This window comes from Micromys minutus, assembly GCF_963924665.1.
Source record: "Micromys minutus genome assembly, chromosome: 24".
Classification (NCBI taxonomy): Eukaryota; Metazoa; Chordata; class Mammalia; order Rodentia; family Muridae; genus Micromys; species Micromys minutus.
Genome location: NC_137959.1, coordinates 8,479,153 through 8,499,823, shown reverse-complemented (window position 1 = coordinate 8,499,823; position 20,671 = coordinate 8,479,153). Strand labels below are relative to the sequence as shown.

General features: G+C 42.3%; 1 protein-coding gene across 3 annotated transcripts; it reads left to right on the top strand.

Moving 5' to 3' along the window:
• ELMOD2 (ELMO domain containing 2) lies at positions 1 to 15,696 on the top strand. Of its 3 annotated transcripts, none has more exons than XM_080936758.1 (9): positions 1 to 109; positions 1,257 to 1,404; positions 3,762 to 3,790; positions 5,878 to 5,975; positions 6,819 to 6,948; positions 9,548 to 9,681; positions 11,236 to 11,304; positions 11,893 to 12,026; positions 12,370 to 15,696. In XM_080936758.1, the coding sequence occupies exons 2-9, from the start codon at positions 1,263 to 1,265 to the stop codon at positions 12,513 to 12,515; spliced, it is 882 nt and encodes a 293-aa protein (XP_080792884.1). In that variant the 5' UTR covers positions 1 to 109; positions 1,257 to 1,262; the 3' UTR covers positions 12,516 to 15,696. The 3 variants fall into 3 exon arrangements, with proteins under 3 accessions (XP_080792884.1, XP_080792886.1, XP_080792885.1); XM_080936760.1 differs by lacking the exon at positions 12,370 to 15,696 and adding an exon at positions 12,153 to 12,283; XM_080936759.1 differs by lacking the exon at positions 11,236 to 11,304.
• Positions 15,697 to 20,671: the final 4,975 nt, after the last annotated feature.

The following is a 20,671-nucleotide window of genomic DNA, read 5'->3' as shown; positions in this document are numbered from 1 at the left end:
GGTGTTCGCAGGGAGCGCTCCGCGTAGAGCGTCGTTTCCGTTGCCGGTGTTTGCAGCTGGGGGAAACCGAGGCAGTGCCAGCTTCCCCTAGTTCTTCCGCTCCTGTGAGGTGGCTGCTGTTTTATTTCTCTCTCACCCCGAGTTGCTGGCGTGCGGCTGCGCAAGCCTCGCAGGCGTCCCGCGGGTAATCCGCAGGGTGCCGGGGCCGTCCGGGCTTTGTGCTGCGTTCCCGCGCGCGAGAGGGGCGGGACGGCGCGCTGCCCACGGGGCTCGCATTCGTTTTCCAGAGGCCCTGGGGCCGGGCGGGACGGCCTCCCGGCGCCTGGCACTTCAGCCGCCTTCGTCCCGACTAGCGCCGACGGGATGACTCATTTTAAAGATCCTGATCTATCCGCGCGCCTGGCACGGACACCCGGTGCCCTGCCCTGCGGGGATTTCGAATTTGACAGCTCCCCCGGCCTGGGCGCAGAGAGGGTGTATCAGCGAATCCCAGGGCTGGAAGGCAGGCGAGGAGAGTTTTCATCTCTGTCCCCAGTATCCCTCCTCCCCTTCATTTAGCACCCAAGAGTTTTCTTCTAAGATCCACTTATATCGAGTGTATAAGTGTACAGGTCTTGTGGTTTTTTTATTTTCAAACCTCTTGGTGTCTCTGCCCTTCACCTACTGACTGGAAAAATCATGAATTCGTCAGGATGCCATCTGCTCGGCTTCCAACCTGTATGCTTCAGGTTGTAAGCCACTTGTAGCGTTTTCGTTTGTTGGAGTCAGCTGAGCACGCTCTCAGCCAAGGCTAAGAAGAGCTCATTCTTCGGGAAACCACATCTGATGTGTGATAGATTTGAAATTGTTGCTCGGTTGGTCCTTTTTATTTTTGAGCTTCTTTGTTCCAAGTTTCAAGGGATGAAAAACGGAAGTAGGAATCCAAAATATTAAATATAATTATTTGGCAAAAATGTAAGGTGGTTATTTTTCCTTTAAGCGATTAAATAATTTGGCCAGGTTTTTTTTTTTTTTATGGCTACTTTTTAAAAAAAGTGATCATTTGGCAAAGAGATAAATTGACCATTTGGCTAATCATTATTTAAACAGTTATATATTAGTTCCTTGCCTGATAGATTAAACACTGCCATAGAATAAACACAATGGTATAATAGATTTCATTATAATTTGGGGAGCTGGATCAACCTAATTTATTTTTCAGCTTTATGATTTCAGTTTGAGACCATTAAACTTGTGTTTTTATATCCTGTTTCCAGGGAAACATGTTCATTTCTTTGTGGGAGTTTTTCTATGGACACTTTTTCCGGTTTTGGATGAAATGGGTCCTACGGCAGATGACTGGGAAGTGTGAATTGCAGAGAATCTTGGACACCTACGGAGGTGCACAGAGGACCTACAGAATAGGTAACGACCTCCAAAGTAAAAACATCCAAGATTACTGACAACAGAACTGGATTCTTTCTGTTTGCCCAGCCGGGGTTTGATTTGAGAGAGTCACTGCAACTGAGTTTCTTAAACCTTGTGGTCTTTGAATTCTTTCCATTCTACTACTGAGTATTGAACCAAACCGAATAATAAATTATATACAAAAAGAAACTTCCTAGATCATCCCATATGTATCCAAAGAGGGAGCCGTTTGGATCTCTTATAAACGTATCAGTTATTCAGATTGTATTTGCAGTTGTTTACTAGAAAATTACTCACTCTTCCATTTGGAAATTTTACACAAATGTATGAGGTAAAGATTGAAGAATCCGTTATCTGGTTTCCTACTTTAAGGCCTCATCACTCGGTCTTCTTACTTCTTTCTGAATGGGCAGACTGCTCATTGGTCCTAGGAAAGATTTTTAGAACCTACCTGGTCCAGATTCACAGCGATAGCCGCATGGTTATGTTGCAGTAAATATTAATAAAAAGTCAGTTTATCTCTTTACTGGTCACTCCTCAGGCCTGATCCTGATACGGAGCTGCGCGCTCCTCTGGCACCCAGTCCAGGCCACCACCATGGCCCAACTTGTCCGTGCAATTCCCTTCCCTTGGTGGTTTACTACTGTCTGCTCTCTGCCTCTGTCCCGGGGTGTTTCTGTACCCCAAAATCCCACAAACACAACTCTACAGCCCGATAGCTTTTCATACAGGTTTATGTATTCAATTCTCAATCCACAAACCCTCTACACAACAATATTGCATCAAATAGACAAAGATACAAACTGCCTTTCTATATGAGATACTAGACCTGTAAAATTCTTAAATGTTCAGTTATTTAACGCCAATCCATATCACCTGGGTCTAGCTGGTCCTTGGGAAGCTCCATCCTCTGACCTCCTCAGAGCTCTCAGTCCTCTCCACCTCCCTCGCCCGCCCAGTCACTGGCTTTCCTTTATTTTACTAATTAAAATAGGAAGGTTCAGTTGGAGTCATGTAACTAGGCTGCCTATCTTGGGGAAGTGGGGTTAACATTAAAATACAAACAGCTTGGGGACAATCTACATGGTTATTGAACACTTGTTATGGTCTAGGCTTATAGTGATAGCCACAGGGTTCTGAGCACCTGAAGTATGCATGGTGTTGAGTTGTGCCGTACTTTTAAGATACCCACTGTATTTCAAAGACTTTATATGAAAAAAGTATAAAGATGTCTGATAATTGTATTTGTAATACATTGAAATGTTTTTGATCTGTTATAGTAATAAAAATTGCATGTGTTTCTTTTCAATTTAATGTAGCAGTGGAAATGTTTATGATATACATGGGGCTCAGTTGGGCTTATGTTATATTTCTGCCCAGTGACAGTTTTGGAAAGTTTAAGTGTAAATATTGTTCTGACTTCAAACTCAGATGGTTGAGAAATGTGATTTGCAGTTACTTTAGGCATGGTAGGAGACCTGGGCAGGGCTGTAGCTCATGATGCCATGTCAAGTGGAAAATCGGGAATCAACCAGCTCCTATTTTGTGTTGATCATAATGCCTTGGATGAGGAATCGATGTCTTTAGGGCCAAGGGAGTGAGGTGTGGACAGTGGGCCCTGTACCCAGGATGATTAGAAGGACTGCAGGGCGTCTTGTGGCCTTTGGCTGGATGAAGCGCAATGCACAGTTCTACGTACACACACACACACGCACACACACACACACACACACCTGCTCAGAAGAACCAAGTGCCTCTTGACACAGACCTCTGCAGTCTGTTGGTTAGCAGTTTATAGTATGGGAAAAGAGCATATTCAAAGTTTTACTTTGAGGCAAAAAGTTTTTTTTTTTTTATTTTTTTTACAGTTCTCAAAAGGAGAACATTCTTAGTATACCGGAAGCATTTTTTTTTTTTTTAAACAGACCAATATAAATGTTGTTTTTCTTGGAACAGAAACCAGGAATATAGAGGCTGTTTGCTCTTTGCCTGGTAAGATCGTTGGCCAGACAGTCTCTGCTGCTTTGCTCTTGTGCTGTTGCGTTGCTGGCCACTTGCTTGGGCTGTCGATGAAGAGAGGGTAGTAGAGAATGTAGTCTTCAGACGAATTTCTGAGATCTGAGTCTGCACAAAACCACAACATTCTGGGAAAATGAGATTGCCCCCAGTGTGGTACCGCATTTGGAGGCAGAACCTTCTTCTCTATCTTGTAAGATTTTGAGATTGTTGTTCATGTGGAAATGTACCTTAAACTATGGAAGTGATTTTTCATTGCCATTATATTTTTACTACTTAATTTTGGGTAATTCAGAAAATGTGTTCAAGTGGTAACTTTTTTTTTTTTTTAATTTCAGAAAATTCCTTGACATATTCCAAGAATAAGGTAAGGGCACACACATTAACATGCTAATTCTAGCAAACTTAACCTAAGTGCATTTTTTTTCTTTAAAAAGAACACTTTGATTTCAAGATTATGTTTACTGCCTTTGCTATAAGAAACTGTGAGTTAAATTGTCTCATTTTGGAAATTGTAATTCTGTTTTCAGAATACTTCCTTTGTGTATTTTGATGGACAGAAGAGTATTTCAACTCTGCGTCCTGTTCTGAGGTTTATTATTATAAACAGGTATCTTACCTGTTTATTTTGTAGCAGCTTTGATAGCTTTGGGGACCAGCATGTTAGGAAAGCCTTTCACAAGATTGTGTCCACAGGGTAGGTTATGTGAGAGAAGAGCCAAGCAAGGTTTGATCCAAAGTGAATCCCAGCATACGCTACATAGTAGTCAGCCTTTGCTGTATAAGAAACAAGCACAAATCTGCAGGAACCTGAGGCAGTGTTATTGTGTGCTCATGCGCAGTGCCTCACCTGCAAAGGCCCTTTATCGAGTTGGTGTCAAGTTTCCATGGCTGTAGGTTACAGGTGCAGATTCAGTGGGTAGTGAGGGAAGGTCTCATAGTAAGTCGCCTGGGCCGGGGCCGGCAGACTGTGTCTTCTTCATCTCCATTTGCATGTGTGGGTTTAAGTGGTCAAGTGCAAGACAAAGGGTGCATTCTGTACACCCAGAGCTGTGACAAGGAAGTGACTGGTGTGGATGGGAAGCATGTCTTCCACACATCAGCCACAGCTCTTGATGTGTGTTAAATGGGAAACTGGGAATTAACCAGCTAGGATTAACTGTAAGGTCACAGCGTTGTCTGCATAAGAATTACTGGTGTATATTATTTTAGGACATTTTTTGTTTAGTTATTACCTGTGTACACATCTGTATTTTAGATATCCATATATATATTTGCACTTGGTCATAATGTAAAATAGGATTCATAATGAAAACGGGGACATGATTCGGTGTGCTAGTGTTGATAAGAGTTGCTGACTCACACCGGAATCAGAAGGGTGTTGGATTCTGCAAGCTGACATGCTTCATTCCGGAGAGTAACCTCTAAAGTGGGTGCTTGTTATCTTAGGTCCAGTCCTTCATCTGAGTTATCTGTGTGAGAGTAACTCACATCCACATCGATGGATACCGGGCAGGGTATAGAGTTTCTGCCTTTGTTCAGAATCCTAAACTGTGATTTTTTTTTTTTTTTTAAATGAGAATATGGCTTCTAACTTCTTCTTTGTTGGTTAAAAATTAAGTCTCACTTCCTCAGTTACAGACTAGGAACAGTTTATAACTAATGTCCAATGGATGCTAAAATGAAAATTTGCGGTATCTAGACTATAAATATTGCAGTAATCCCAGTGGGTCAAAGAAGAATCCGGTGGGAAATAGACAAAGAAAATTGAACTGGAAACACAATGTTAGCTCACCAAAGCGAAATTTAAAAGTCTAAACCAATTGAAGGTACAATCTGTTTGTACCTTTAGAAACCTGAAAAGAAACGGCCCAAAGTAAGCTGAAGAAGTTAAAAGGCAGAGAAAACCATGGATTAGTAAACTAGACAAACGTGGACATGGCCAACAAACTCAGAAGTTGATCCTTTAAAAAGATTAGTAATGTCAGTGGCCTCTAGCCACTGGTGAATTATGAGAGAAAGCCAAGCTTCCCAGTCTGAAGAAAGGTAGAACATAAGTCACCACAGCCTGAGTCACAAGTTCTGTGAGCAGCTTCGTGACAGTAAATCCTACAGCTTACATGAAATGTCAATTTCATAGACATGTAGTGTTTCACAATCATATTCTCCCTCTTACCCTTTGCCTCTTGTATATGTTGACCTCCTTTCCAACCCTCTCCCACTTTCATGACTTCATTATTTCTTTGTTTAATTACATCTGCTTTTATGAGTGTGGGTAGGAGGCTTTTAGAAAACCACAAATTCGTATATGATTCCAGCTCTTGGGGAGATATGAAGTGTGATTTCTTTTTGCATTTTAATATCTTCTTTGTAAAATTGCTTAAATGTCTCAGAACGTCACTCCTGTATCAGCCGTCAGAGACTTCTCTCATTCCGCTGTGTCTCCATAACTAGGTCCTCCAGAACGCAACACGAGTTGCTGAGAGCGAAGTGGACAGGTGTATAGCGAACATCATGAAGGAAAAGAACATCTGCCCCGAGAAAGACATCAGGTGTGCTACTCCCTCTGTGACTGATGCCCCTGCTGTGCAGAGCCCTGCACCATCGGACTGTGGTGGGGAAGGCTTGTGGGTGGAACAACCCAGCTCTGTCCTTCCCTGAGCACTGAGGCCCAGACTGCTGATCACTGCGCAGGGCTGCAGCCCAGGGAAAGGCCCTCCCACTCAGTCCCTGCAGTGTGTGTCACATGATCTGCTGAGTCCTTACACTGTTCTCTGTTCTTCATGAAGAGGCTGCACTGGCCATCTGTAGGCCGTGGTCTCTTGTTCTGCAAGAGTCACAAAGCTGGCTAGATAGATGATAGGGACACTTACGAGCAACAGCACACTACAATAAGTGACACTAGTTGATATGTAAGTAAGGGAGGGAAGGGTGACTTTGGGATGTGACAGCAGCTAGGAAATGAACCCTTAGGGTAAGAGGCCACAACCCCAGCAGGGAGTTGGTGCTCTGCAGATTGGTTTGAAGGGTATTTTGTAGATAAGGGGAGGCTTGAAGGTCTTCCAGACTGTTGGTGGGTTGGAATTTGAGGTCTGTGTGCTGTCACTACAGTAAAGTCACTGTAAGCAGTATGTCACTCTGGGGGAAAGCAAGCTACGGTACGTGGGGAGACTGAAATAGCTTGTCATAGGTTGTTTTGTATACACTTCAAGTTATTAGAAGACTTGGGGTATATGGCTATCTCAGAGAAAACGGAGTTCTTCCGATGCTCTTTCCTTCTTCTTGAGTTATTAGAAGCGAAAAACCACTTCCTAAATAGGTGTGTAACGCCCCACCCCCAGCTTTGCTTTATTGTGATAGAGGTCTGATTTAAACTAATCATTCTATCCTTTCAGTTTTCAAATCTGCATGAGGACATGCTTACTGCAGATAACTGGCTACAAACAGCTCTACCAGGATGTAGAGAATGTGAGGAAAAAGCCCTATGATTCTGCCAATGCACAGCATGAGAAGCTGCTCCTCAAGGTAAGTGCTGGCTTGGGCTCAGGGAGTGAGCCTCTGTGAGAGCTGCGCGCACTCTCCAGGCTCATTCAGACTTCCTGTTTGTTTGCCTCCTGAAAAGTTTGTTAGATTTCATTAATAGGAAAAGATTGTTGGTCAACAACTCTTACTTGATAAGCATCTTTAAAACATATTCATTCTTTTAATTCTGAGATAATTATCCATTCACCAAAGAGGACCTCTTTGGACTGAAAGCACAGGCACACAGGCCTCAGAGCCTCTGTTTATCTGATTTTCGTGTGGAGATTTGGCGTTCCTTCAGTAGCACTGAAGCTGTGCTGTTTGTACAGGGTTGTGTCTCTTCTGGCCCAGCATTAGTTAGCAGATAGTGCCACAGTAAGGAAGTGTGATTCAGTACAATTCCAGTCTCCTGCTTCTGCTGTGTGTGTGAGGGTGGTAGCTGCACCCATATCTAAAGGCTGAGGCCTGGAGAAAGTGCGGCCCTTCACTGGATCCCAAGGGGAGACGGTTGACTTGCTTTGCTCACACCCAGAGCCAGGAGAGCGCTGCCTCCTGCCCCCTTCCTACCGCTCACACTCTGGAGAAGGGGCGGTGTGCCTTTAAATGTTTCCCTTCATTCTTTCACACTTTTACCCTCTCTATTCTGTTCTTCTCTCCCTCCTCCCTCTTGTCCTCTCCCTCCGTCTTCTCTGGTCTCCTCCCTCCTCACCATTTTCATAAAGTGGGGGTTTCCTGATTTCATTTCATGAATTCTTAATTCCCATGTCCCTCCCCTGCTCCCCTCCCGGCTGATGCTCTCCTCCCTTTTATTTATCTCAGTGAACTCAGCTGCCCTTAAAGCAGGAGCATTGTCAGGACTTGAGGACTTGCTATAACAAGTGTTCCATGGGAGGCAGGGCTGGTGGGGCAGCTCAGGACTGCGAGTGCTTATGGCTGTCGCACAGGACCTGTTCCCTTCCCGCACCCACGTGGCGGCTCACCACCATTTGTAGACTCTGATACCCTCTCCTGACCCAGGAAAGCATGAGACACACACATGGTGCACATAAACACAATCATAGACATAAATAAATAAATATAAACAACAAAACCTTTTTGGGGAGGTTTACCTAACTGCAAGATTAAAATAAAATGTGATTTTATTTTGAGGTTAATAAGGAGCTGTTATGCAAATTGAGCTTATATTTGAGTGATTTAAAGCATGCTCAGCAAGCGCTCACAATCTTCAATCACCTTCACTTCAAAGCTTTCTGCTACTCCTGCTGTCCGGAAGGAGTAAGACATACGTCTGAGCACCTTTGTCCTGCTGTCCACTATGAAATTCAGCTCTGGCGGCAGAGTGGCGGTGACTTTGGCATACTGCTACAGTCCTGCTGGGAAGAGCTATGGCATTGAAGCCGCTTAAGTGTAATCCAAAGTCGCGTTCAGCAGCTCTTGTCAGTGTCTGATCTGAACTCCGCCGTAACCTTGTGAAGTCAGGGTCTCCAGGCAAAGGACCATAATGGAGATTACATTTTGAGTATTAAAAGCTGACTATGATGGCATATACCTGCAATCCCAGAATTTTGGAGATTGAGGCAGGAGGATGGCAATTCAAGACTATCCTGGGCTGTATAACAAAACCCCATCTCCAGAAACAAAGGAGCAAACAAATGACTGAAAGCTAAGCAGTGGCTCTGCGCTGCGGCCACAGCTGAAGCATTCTTGCTGTGGTCACGTTCCTTATCAGTAAGCCTCCCGGCTTGCTCATAAGACAGTGGGCAAGATAAAGCCCACTCTAATAACTGGATCTAGCTTGAAGCCAGATTTTTGGAAGGCCACAGTATTGACATCTTAGGACGGGACACCTTCACTCCACAGTGCCTGCTGTGGTGATGAGAGGGCAGGGGCAAGCATGGCTGTTTAGCAAAGCTTCTCAGGTTTTAGTCAATGTGTACAAGTCTGTTTTGTCTGATGACGTACATTAGATCTTGAAATTGACCAATTTTCTTAGTTATTTTCCATTGACTGGTTATTAGTACCTAACAAAGGGAAGATTGTTAATATTTCTTACTTGATAACAACCTCAGTGGTAAAGATTATATTTATTTAATACCAAATCAGTTTTTCTTTTGAAAATTAAAATTTTATGAAATAGTCACACACCCCCCATCTCTTGAATTATATTAATATTATTCCATGATGCCCTCTTCAGAATTAATTTCTCTTTATTTTTTTCCCTCTCTCCCTCTCCCTCTTCTTCTTCCTCATTAGAGATTAACCACCCAGTATTACAGCATAGCCTATTCAAGCTGAATCTGGGTCCACTGACCCAAGCCTGCTCTTCTCAAACAGTTTAATGCTAGTGTACATATATTGGTTAGTAAACACAGGTCATTGCTCTAAGTTTTCATAGTGTTTGCTTTTAAAAAATTATTCTTCACAGCAGTCATTCTGGTTGAAACAGGTACACTAAGTTTTAAATACAGTCCTTGTTGGTCTTGAATTTGCAGATAAAGGTTGTTGAACTTCAATTATGAATTAGATAAACTAAGGAAAGGAAAATGTCCCAATAAACCAAGAACATTACTATTACTTGTAACACAAAAGCATGTTTATACAGCTTTGGAGTCTTCTGATGCCAACAAAACAGCTGAAGGCCCGGATCTCCAAGCAGTGGGCAGACATTGGCTTCCAGGGTGATGATCCCAAAACAGACTTCAGAGGCATGGGCATACTTGGACTGATCAATCTTGTGTAAGTGAAAATAAATTTTCTTTTTCTTGGCTGAATGAAATTCTGCAGTTATTCCATATTGACTCTTAAGTTTTCTTAGGTATAATGCCCATGTTTGACAACATTCAAAGATGTGCGTGTGTGTGTGTGTGTGTGTGTGTGTGCATGTGTGTGTGTGTGTGTCACGGCTTATCTCTTGTGTGGTGCACATCCATGTGTGTATGTGCTTACCCGCCAGTGTTTCTAGTGCCTTCCCCTTCCTCTGTCTTTCAGCCTTACTTCTCACACCTGCTTAAGAGTCATGAACAGCCCTTTCTGGTTTTGCCTTCTTGTTCCTACTGTGTGGGCTCTGGCTCCATATTAGGCGACATGCTCCTAACTTCCTCTGGCAGTTGGTCTGAGCCCCTATGTACCATACCGTAACAACTTACCTTTTCCCTTAGTACTTAGGCTGTGTGCATGCAGTCCCAGATATGCAATATAAATCACAGCTGACAGTCAGCACTGTTCTCTTAAGCAACTGAGTTCTTCTACCAATGGCTCTCAACTTGTGGACTGTGACCCCTTTGGGGTGGCATATCAGACAGTCACACTATGATTCACAACAGTAGTAAAATGGCAGTTATGAAGTAGCAGTGAAATACTATTATGGTTGGAGTCGAAGCGTTAGGAAGGTTGAGACCCTCTCTGCTACATAGACACGTAGGTGTGCAGACTACAGTGTTGAATTTGTCTATGGATTGTGGCTTACAGACGGTAACTAATGTTGGGAAGCTAGTAATTTCTTTGGATAATTCTTAATGTGAAAAAAATCTGAATTGAACTAAACTAGATTATTACTGAGAAAAATGTTAAGGTCAGTGTGGATAAAGCTGTTGGGGGTAAGGATATGTCATAATGAGATTTCTCTGCTATTTTAAATTATAGAAGCATGTATATTTTGGCAGTGCCTAAAGCTTTATAAGTTCTAGGTAGTTCTGCTTCCTGAAGATAAATCACACAGCAATCTTTAAAGAACTAAAGCGACTTCCTTGCCTCCATCGGAAGCGAATCCTCCTCAGCCTGGAGTTTAAGTAACTTAACAGAGTCTGACTCTGGACTGTGCGAGGGGTGTTGGTAGACCTCTGACGACGTGCAGTTTCCTCACTGTAGTAGAGCATAGGCTGATGTGAAGATGGCCAGGATCCACATCCTTCAGTGATGGTCTGCTCGTCTGTCTGTCAGCAGTGTGTTACACAGTGAAGGAGACAGCCAGCAGCTGCACTTCCCACTGGACAGGAGGAGGGTGAGCAGGTTGTAGAACTCGGGACTTTTCTGTTTGTGAGCGGACAGGACATCCTTTTGTAGGAGATTTCTCTGCTGAAATGATCTTGTTCCTTATTTAATAGGCCAGATTCCTTAGGGCTAAATTTGGCCTCAGAAACCTTTTTGAGCCATTGAGGTGGCTTGAGGTAGAGATGGAGTGGCCAAGGCGGCAAGGGCTGCTGGTCCGACGGTGGCTGCTGCCTGCTCTGAAGTGTTTACTCTGCCTTCAGTGGGACATCTCTCTTCATTATCTTCCTTGAACTTGTTTAGGTATTTCAGTGAAAACTACACCAGCGAAGCGCATCAGATTCTCTCCCGCTCCAATCACCCCAGATTAGGGTAAGCCGGGCAGACACTTAAAAAGCTAGACTTGTGAAGCGGAAATGACTGTATTTCAAAATGTTTCCAAAATGATGTTATTTTAATGACTGAAACTGCAGAAGGGATAATATAAACTATTTTAAAGAAAAATGATCATAAATGTTTTATGTATTCCAAAGTAAATTTTATTACTTGATGTAGTTTATAAAACGAAGATAGGGTCCTATTTTTTTTTCAAGAATTATTTCAAAGTAGAATGAGAAACTAAGTTAGTTTTGAAAATGGTAAAGGGAATGCAAATTGAGCTCTTACTTTGTTCTATATATAACCAGAGCAGTAAAGCTTGGTCTCCGCAGGTGTCCTCCCCTTACTGCTTTTAAATGTTGCACGGTCAAAACTTTTAATTTTACTTCTTAGCTTCTATTCAGAAAATAGCAGCCTTTAGAAAACAAGCACTTTGATCCTTCTGACTGAATGTAGAGAGGTTACTGTGCAGTGAGTCCTGTATGAGGAGTGCAGAGGGGCAGTGTGGGTGAACTAGAGAGTGTTTTACACGCGGTAAGCTGTGTCGAGCCATCTGTGTAACTGGTGGTGTTTCCGACGTAGGTATTCTTACGCAATAGTTGGAATCAATCTTACAGAGATGGCTTATAGCTTACTGAAGAGCGAGGCCCTGAAGCTTCACCTCTACAACTTTGTCCCTGGAGTACCAACAATGGAGCACTTTCACCAGTTTTACTGTGAGTATCGGGGTCAGAACCAGACCTGAGCAAGAGCAGTGCTAGCTCTCAACAAGGCAGAATGTGGAGCTTTTAACCTAATGCCTCTGCAGCACAGAGGCTACGCTTATCGCTTTATTGCTCCAGCTCGTGGCTGTCCAGGAGAGGGAGGAAGACCTGAGTGCACCTTGTGTATCACGTTCTGTATTTGACCCAGGCTGTCTGGTGCGCACGACAAGCAGCCTTATCCACTGAGCCGTCTCCCTGGCCCAAGATGCATGTATACTTTCTGAAGGTGGTCTAAATATATGATTTTACTTCTGTGGACAATATGTTTGTGTTTTTTTTTTTTTTTTACTTGAAGGTTACCTTGTCTATGAATTTGACAAGTTTTGGCTAGAAGAAGAGCCAGAAAGCATTATGTACTTCAACTTGTACAGGGAGAAGTTTCATGAAAGGATCAAAGGACTCCTGATGGATTGCAATGCCGTGCTCACATTGAAAACATGAACTATCCGTGTACCTTCTCTTTCTACCACCTTTTGCACATACAACAGAATTTATATGTTATTATAGAAATTATCTGATTAACTACACTCATATAATTTCCTACAAAAATACTTCAGAAACTCTATTTAAGAAAGCTAGCGGACAATCAGTGTATGTTTACAGTTGCTTATACACTGTTCTCCAAAGGGCCCTCACCCTTCCAAAGCGCCCTTCCGGAGTCACACAGACTACAGTTTGGAACTTGGGTCTTAGCCTGTTAGTTTAAAAGTATAAATCAGGTATATTTATATTTAGCCAGTTGATGAAAACGTGCACGAATCTGTCCTCATTTTATGTGTTGTGCTGCGAGGCTGGTGTAGAAACTCTGCAGGTTACTCTTCACTCTGGAAGTGGCTTTTGAATGCTCTTTGTCTCTTTATTTCTAGGCTAATCAAGCACGGGTGTCTCTGAGGCTTTCTTTGCATCTCTCTCTTGTCAAGATGTCCTATCCTCAGAGCAGAGAGAGCATGGCTCTATCAGGGAGGGTGAACAATCATGGCTTCTTTTTGATTTCTCTGGTACCTGACTAACAGAAATGAGAGGCTGGTAGAGCTGATGATTAGCTTCTGATTTATAAGTAGCCCACATTGGTGGTCTTACTTTAAGGATTCTAGGCATTTACTACAAGTCAGGATTTGCTTTTATCAGCTGTAGAAGGAACTTTCCTCAGAGCCCCACTGGGAGAACCTCCACCGTTGTTTAGAAAGGAGGTGCCCCGGCTGAGAAAGTCCTGATTGCATTTGAAACATAGGTTTTTTTTTTTTTTTTTTTTTTTTTCCCATAAAACTGTCTTTGAAACTTACACAAAAAGAAAACTTAAAGCTTTTAAGACATCTGTTCCCTACCACTGATGTATTTGACTTGCTGTTCTCTTTCGAGTGCCCTTGCTTTAACTCTGGTGTTTCTGGGTGATGTTGTAAGGACTTAGGTTAGAAGGCTGTGGGTTCTACCATAGCCTGGATCATGACTGTGCATTTTTGTATAGCTTTATTCTCCAAAATCTCAGGAGGGCAGCAAGTACTGTCGAGGATTGTATGTGAGGACATTCTAATGGGTGGTTCCCTCTTGGCATGCGTTAGAGACTTGTTCTCAGAGCAAAACTAAAAGAGCCTCAAAATGAGAAAAATGATTGGACTGAGAAGCACTCCTTAAGTCCTGTGGAAACCAGTTTATAACATCATAGTTTAACCTAAAACACCGTGATGTTTTGCACATCTTTAATATCAGGTATTTAAAGACTAGCTTGTGTGACAAAGGAAAGTTTGCTACTTTCCCACAATTTGTTCATATCTTCTGACAAGCCTGTCTTCACACTTGTCAAAGAGTACAGATGTCCGGAGGAGAGCCACAGCTGTAGTACTGTGGAGAACTGCATTGCAGAGCATGGGTTCAAACTGTTTCCTTAAGGAAGATGAAACATTTTCTTTTTTTAAGTAGGTTTGTTTAGTAATACTAGAAAGGAAGCTTTTCAGTATTATAGGAATTTAATAATTGATTTTTTACAGGGGACTTGTTGACCCTAGTAATATAGTAATTTCATTTTTGAAAAATATTTTGTCATCCAGGTTTAATGTCGTATTGTGTAGCAAAACCCTAACAAGGAGCACATGTTTACCATTATTGTTCACTGTATTATAGTGTGAAGTCTTCCAATGAAAGCAGCTGTGATAGTCTTTAACCTTTGTGCTAAAAGTACTTGTGCATGTATTTTAATCTTTCAGCAGCCTAGATCTTGGAACTCTTTATCAGCATATATAATAAAAAGACAACTTGAAGTATGAAAGAGGAAATAATTAAAAACTGATAATAATAATAACAATAAGTAATTATTTCCTGACAGAAAAAAAACTCTAATGATGCGAAGAACTATAGTCATAGTTTGGTTAATGTCACAGTCTTTTAAATCCTCCATTGTTTGTACATTACAGATACTGTTTTTTTGTTGTTGTTGTTAAAATTGTCATTAACCATTTCAGATAATTATATAGTGAACTGATCTGTGAGCCAATTCTGGACGCTTAACTGTCACTAGTTGTACACTAAAATGTAACAGGAACCCCCTGGCTGATGGGCTAGGTGTATGCAGGAAAGGAACAGCACAGTCAGTTTCCTTTACTTGCAGCAGACATCAGAACTTCATGCAGTTTTAAAACCCATGCTTACGATGCTCACCTGTGTCTAGAACTAGTAAAATTACAATGTAGAAGTTGGTAGTAATGGCATTAAAGTAGCAAGAAAGATATTCTACTTTTAGATTAAATAAAGTAAAATCAATGTGAAGATGCCTTCTTGTATAAGTTTGGTGAAGAAAATTTTACCAGTGACAAGAATAGCATAAAACATAATAACCACAACATTTAACAGTTTATATGCTCTGAAAGACAATCTTTTTAAAAATGGAAGACACTTGGGTATCACTGAACCTAGACCAGGCTCTTTGTAAATAAATGTAAACAATACAGCTAGGTATAAAAATAAATTTAACTGGCATCATTTGCAGTTCAAAAAGTAGAATTTTTTCTTAAAAATTTCTAGTTTTTTCTTTCTATTTTAGAACTACTTGGATTTGTATTATTTTTCTATGAAAATGATACAGCCTTTATTCTTTCCTCAGCTTTGGCCATCATTCATATCATTCTGTCTATTGAGAATATTCAGTGAAAGGGATTTTGATTAAAATTTTTGCTCAAACAAAAACAACTACTTGGGTGTGAAAAGCAGCTTTTCATTTCTGTAGCAGAAGGGTATCAGCAGCATAGAAGATGGAGTTTTGTCCCGGAGGGTGCTAGTTTATTCTTGTGCTCATAACTGAGGACCAGCAGCTGTATCCTCAGGATAGGTGCTCTACTCTAATCCAGGAAGGATGGTGCATCTGGGGAGGCTGTATCATCATGTTCATGGTAGTAACCTCTCCACACAGTGGCTTTTAAATGAAGATGACTTTTAACACTGAGGAAATCATGTATATTTTTGTTTTTTCTGTCTCCGGTTTTTGATGAGATAAGAGTTTTAAATGTAGTGTAGGTAGGACTCAACAACCACATTGACTTTGGTAGGGTAGTTCTGTGTTTTGTTAAGGTACTGACAAATATTTAAGCTGAAGTGTTACCTGGAGGGAAAGTACTGATTGGTAACTTTGTTTTTCATCAAGAATTTGAGTTTCATGTAAAAGCAATAGTGTGAGATGTGATGTCCTTTCATTTGTGATGTTAAATGAGAGAATAAAATCAAAGCTGAAACTGTTATAAGCCTTTCTGTGGATACTTGGACTGCCTTCACCCCCCCCCCCCCACTTCTATTTAAGTCATTTGAGTTCAGGAAACAATGTTCAGTTAAATTACAGGTAAGTTGTAATGTATAGACATGTGACTCTTAAATGACCTTGTAATTATGTAAGATGTTATTGGCTGAGAGTGAGTGGTTCTGAGACTAAAAGTGTACGTCATTTTACAAGAAGCCTGTTTCACCTGAACTCACCCCAGTCCACCCAGTTTTCACCAAGGGTAGAAGTGATTCATACTGCACATTTTTCTTTATAGTGTTTCCTGGTTCTATTTACATACTACTACTCAATTTTTACAGTTGAATGGCATTCCAGTGCTTTTGCAGATTTATTTTATTTTGAAATAATAAACTCTCCATAGAGCAGTCTAGATAAAGCCGCCGCCACATTTGTTAACATTACTGTAACCTCGTCTAGCAGAGGGTAGAAAGGATGTAGACTGAAGACAGCACGGCCCCTTGAGTGTTTGCATAGGGAAGAGCAGAATAAGTGGAAATAGAGAAACAGTTGAAGAAGAGGGTGTGGATGGCAGACAGGCTGTAGACATATTGTAGGATGACAGCTGATAGACTGATAGGTCATAGACATACTATAGGACTGATGTCAGTAGTTGGGGTCTGGTCCAAGTGTTTCCAGGTTCTTGGCATCGTAACAATGAGGTAAAGATGCACAGAGATTTAAAAATTTGCAAGGTGATTTTCTTCAAAATAGTCCTGGGGGGATCCAGGCTTTTGTCCAGGACTTCTTTTTTATAGACTTTAAGATTTCAAAAGGCCAGGTTGCCAAGTGGTATAGTTTGGTTGCTTCTCTCTTGATTGGCAGGCTTGGATTACAGAAGCCTGTGCTCAGTGTGATACTCCTTCCTTATTGCATCTAATGTTAAACGTATTTTCTTAGTTACTGTTCTATCGCTCTGAAGAGAGACCATGATCAAGGCAACTTATAAAAGAAGGCATTTAATCGGGGGCTTGTTTGCATTTTCAGAAAGTTGGTCCATCATGACAGAGCGTGTGGCAGCTGGCAGGCAGGGTGGCAGGAGGGCAGTAGCTGAGAGTGTATATCTGATCCACAAGCACAAGGCAAAGAGAGCTAACTGGGATTGTTGCAGGCTTTGAAACCTCCACGTCCACCCCTTGTGACACACCCCCTCCAACAAGGCCACACCTCCAACAAGGCCACACCTCCAACAAGGCCACACCTCCAACAAGGCCACACCTCCAACAAGGCCACACCTCCAACAAGGCCACACCTCCAACAAGGCCACACCTCCAACAAGGCCACACCTCCAACAAGGCCACACCTCCAACAAGGCCACACCTCCAACAAGGCCACATCTAACCCCAATCCCCAAAACAGTTCCATGAACTGCAAATTCTCTTCAAACAACCACATAAACGTGCCCAATTGTGTCTAGGTGTAATGACAGTTGGGGGAGGGAGGTCTCCCTGAAAGCTGATTTAGAGGACACAGTTTGCCCTATTGTGTATGTACACAAAACCAGTGTAAGCCAGCGCCCCCCCCCATGCCTGGATGTAACTGTAATAATTGAAAAGATGAAGAGGAGTGGGACTTAGTGCACTGTTCTGTTGTTTGGGATGGAGTATGCGCAGCTTGATGCAGGTGAGGATCAAGATCGTAAAGGATTGCCAGGTGTGTGTGTGTGTGTGTGTGTGTGTGTGTGTCCACACCGAGTAGAGTCCTAGGCTGCTAACTATTGTCTATGCTTGGGCTTCAAGACCAAGAGATGTTAAAAAGTTTGCTTTTTAAGCCCCAATGCTGATAAACTAGTGAGACTAATCAAGAATAAAAGGAAAGAAAAGAATATCAAGAATGAAATGGGCATTACTACAGACCCTACAAATATCGAGATGAAAATATATGTAGCTTCAATTTAAGTATGACAGCCAAGCCCAAGGCACATAGTAGAAAAACATAGTCCACACCCAGGTGCGGCAAAGAGTGAGACACAACAGCCCAATATGTCACACTGGAAAGAGCTTGACTTAAATAGCTGTCCTATACAACTGAGTGCACATGTGTCCCAGGGCACAGCCTTCCAAGGATGGCCAAACAAATTCATTTCATTAAAGGATAGAAGAAAATTGGAAGCAGAGGAGTCTGACTCCCTGGGACCTGCAGAGGGCACATCTCTTTGAGATTGCTGACCTTCAGAACGGTAAAGAAATAGATTTGTGTTGTTTCAAGCCACTGAATTTGTGATTGTGTGTCATAGCAGGAATAGGAAATGAGTGCCTATATCATTAGAATTCATATCAGCATTATAGCCTGAAAGGAAAGTTCAGCTGTCCATCAAACAGTAGATCAAGTCTGATAATCTTCACAATAAAATGCTGGGCACTGCTGATTAACTAGGAACTGCACCTAGGAAAAGCTGCCTGAGTAACCCTAAGTGTACAATATTGACAAAAGATGCCACACACCCAACAAATGATTCAATTCACATACCCCCCACCAAAAATAAGACAACAGAAGTGTAAATCCCTACATGTGAATCTACAATTTTACAAAAAGCTAAACAACATTAGCCCCCTCCACGGGGTGGAGGTTGACCTGTGTCCTCGGTTTCCTGAGCTTCACCACGGCTGCTCGCTCACTCTGTTTATGAAGTGAAGCCTTTGCTTTATGTGATCTTGTGTATATGTGTTATGTTCTCTAATAAAAATGTGCTCACTAACCCTTGAAAAGGAAAGCAAGCTGACATGATTTCTAAGCAATTGACTTGCAGACCTTTCTTTGGTAAATTATTAAGGCTCAGACAGAAACCATTTGCCATTTGTGCAGAAAAAGTAGAATCACTGGTTAGGATGTTCCAAACTCCTGCAGGGGCCCTCCCCCAACTAAACCACTCATCAGGATTCTCAGTGGGCTGCAGGGTAACCTTAGATCTCCTCATACGTACGGAACCTCATACGTACAGCTGTTTTCCCTCTTTGTACACAAAGTCAGATCCAAATTTTCTGATTGACTTTTCTGTATACCAGGGCTTAGTATCTTAACTACCTTCATTCATTACTGCGGTGGGGGGGACTGGGGGGGACAGGATGGGACAGGATGAAACAAGTAAACAAAGTGGCACCCTTTCTTTCTTATTCCTTTTCTTATTTGTGAAACTGGATACTCTAAGGTTTGGGATTCCTTCAGAAGCCAACCTGAACAGAGCCTTTTGCAACCCTATGGAAGGTGATCCCAGCAGACACTCACTGGCCAGGCCCTGGGAGACTGAGAGGAAACTGAAATGTCTTCGTATTAAGCAGAATGCCTCTGTGTGTGAAAGACCAGGATAAACCCTGACCCCCTAACAGGCAAAGTAGAAGACCCCTAGCAGGTAGAGTAGAGCCAAAAATGTAGGATAGCAGGTTCAGTGGCTTTGTTCCAGGAACTAACTGACCATAAAAGTTATAGCTGGCTCAGCAATCTTGAGAAACCAGGTGTTTCCCTTGTGATTCTTCGATGGTATTTTTGGTATTTTCCTCCCTACCCACTTTGGGTTGTGTGTTTTTGTTTTTTTTTTTTTTTTTTTTTTTTCCTTTAATGGATTTCACCTGTTCGTTCAGGTAATGTCGTAAGTTGGTCACGTGGTCACCCAGTTCTTTAATGGATTTTTTTTTTCCTTTAAATACCCCTTTTCCTAGCTACTCGGGGGCAAACTCTTCTACCCCTGCGTGGGATACAAGTCTCGACCCCAGTGCACTGGTTTTTGTTAATAAATCTCGTGTAATTGCATCAAGGATGGTCTCTTGTGAGTTCTTGGGGGGTCGTGTTATCCCGAGACTTGAGTGAGAGTCTCCACACTCTGTGGGGGTCTTTCATGTGCAGCTGGAGTGTGATAACTTGGTGGCATTTTGCCTGAGGCTTAGCAGAAATGAGAAACTGATGTAGCCTCCCAATCCCTCACTGCTCAAAGCTGTGCACATGAGTGTTCTTTACCCAGCTCTCACTCAGGTGCCGTGCACAGGTAGGCAGTGAGAACACCAGATGAGAAGACCCTAAGAAAGTGAGATGCTCACATGACATAGGAAGTCAGGTCTGAGCACTCCGGAATGGCAGGAGCTGCTGAACAGAAAAGCACCGCCACCAAATTCTCCTGGTGTTAACAAATGAGGAATGGAGGTGATGGTTTTGGGTGTGGCCATTCCTCTAGTTTTAAGCACTTCTGGAGCCAACCCTGGCATGTACCTTTGACATGGTGAAACATGAAAGGGTGGGCTGGGGTGGGTAACTAGGTCCTGGGAGAATCCCCATTTATGAAAATATTAATGCTGGTCTGGAAGAAAGGGCTGTATTTCTCTGGAGTGACTTCCCTGAAGATGGATTACTATAAGAAAGGACAAACATTTTCTTTCTCTGAGACAGATAAAGGAGACTCAGCTCTCCCGAGGGCCCTGGGCAGGTGTTAAATGTTAAAATCACTATTAGCATTACTATTAAGGTCTTTAGGTTTTTTTTTTTTTTTTTTTTTTTCCCAGAGCATGCTGTATCTGGGGCTCATTTTCCCATAAGTAAGCAAAGATTCGGAGGATGAGACGGTTTGGCTCTGATCAGTAGGCATCTCTTGGATTACTCTTTGCTTTCTGAGCTGTTTTGAGAGGACCATCAGTCAAACATGGCCGGATTACCCGTGTGTAAATACTCCACAAACGCCTTGTCAGCGATACACAAAGGTACTGATTGTCCCAGTTCCTGAAGGTACAGCCTCAGTCAGGACTATTTCAAAAGGTCTGTCTATACCAGAGTTTTTACTCTCAGAAAACTTGGTGAACTCTAGACAACCCTGTAGTGGGAATTCTGGAGTGTGGGTTTCTTTAAAAAAAAA

What these genes read in the sequence shown, in the direction of transcription:
- ELMOD2 (XM_080936758.1), top strand. Translation starts at nt 1,263, where the DNA reads ATGTTCATTTCTTTGTGGGAGTTTTTCTATGGACACTTTTTCCGGTTT. An exon ending in TCCAATCACCCCAGATTAGG is followed by an intron (nt 11,305 to 11,892) that starts GTAAGCCGGGCA and finishes TTTCCGACGTAG; the next exon opens with GTATTCTTACGCAATAGTTG. An exon ending in GCACTTTCACCAGTTTTACT is followed by an intron (nt 12,027 to 12,369) that starts GTGAGTATCGGG and finishes TTTTACTTGAAG; the next exon opens with GTTACCTTGTCTATGAATTT.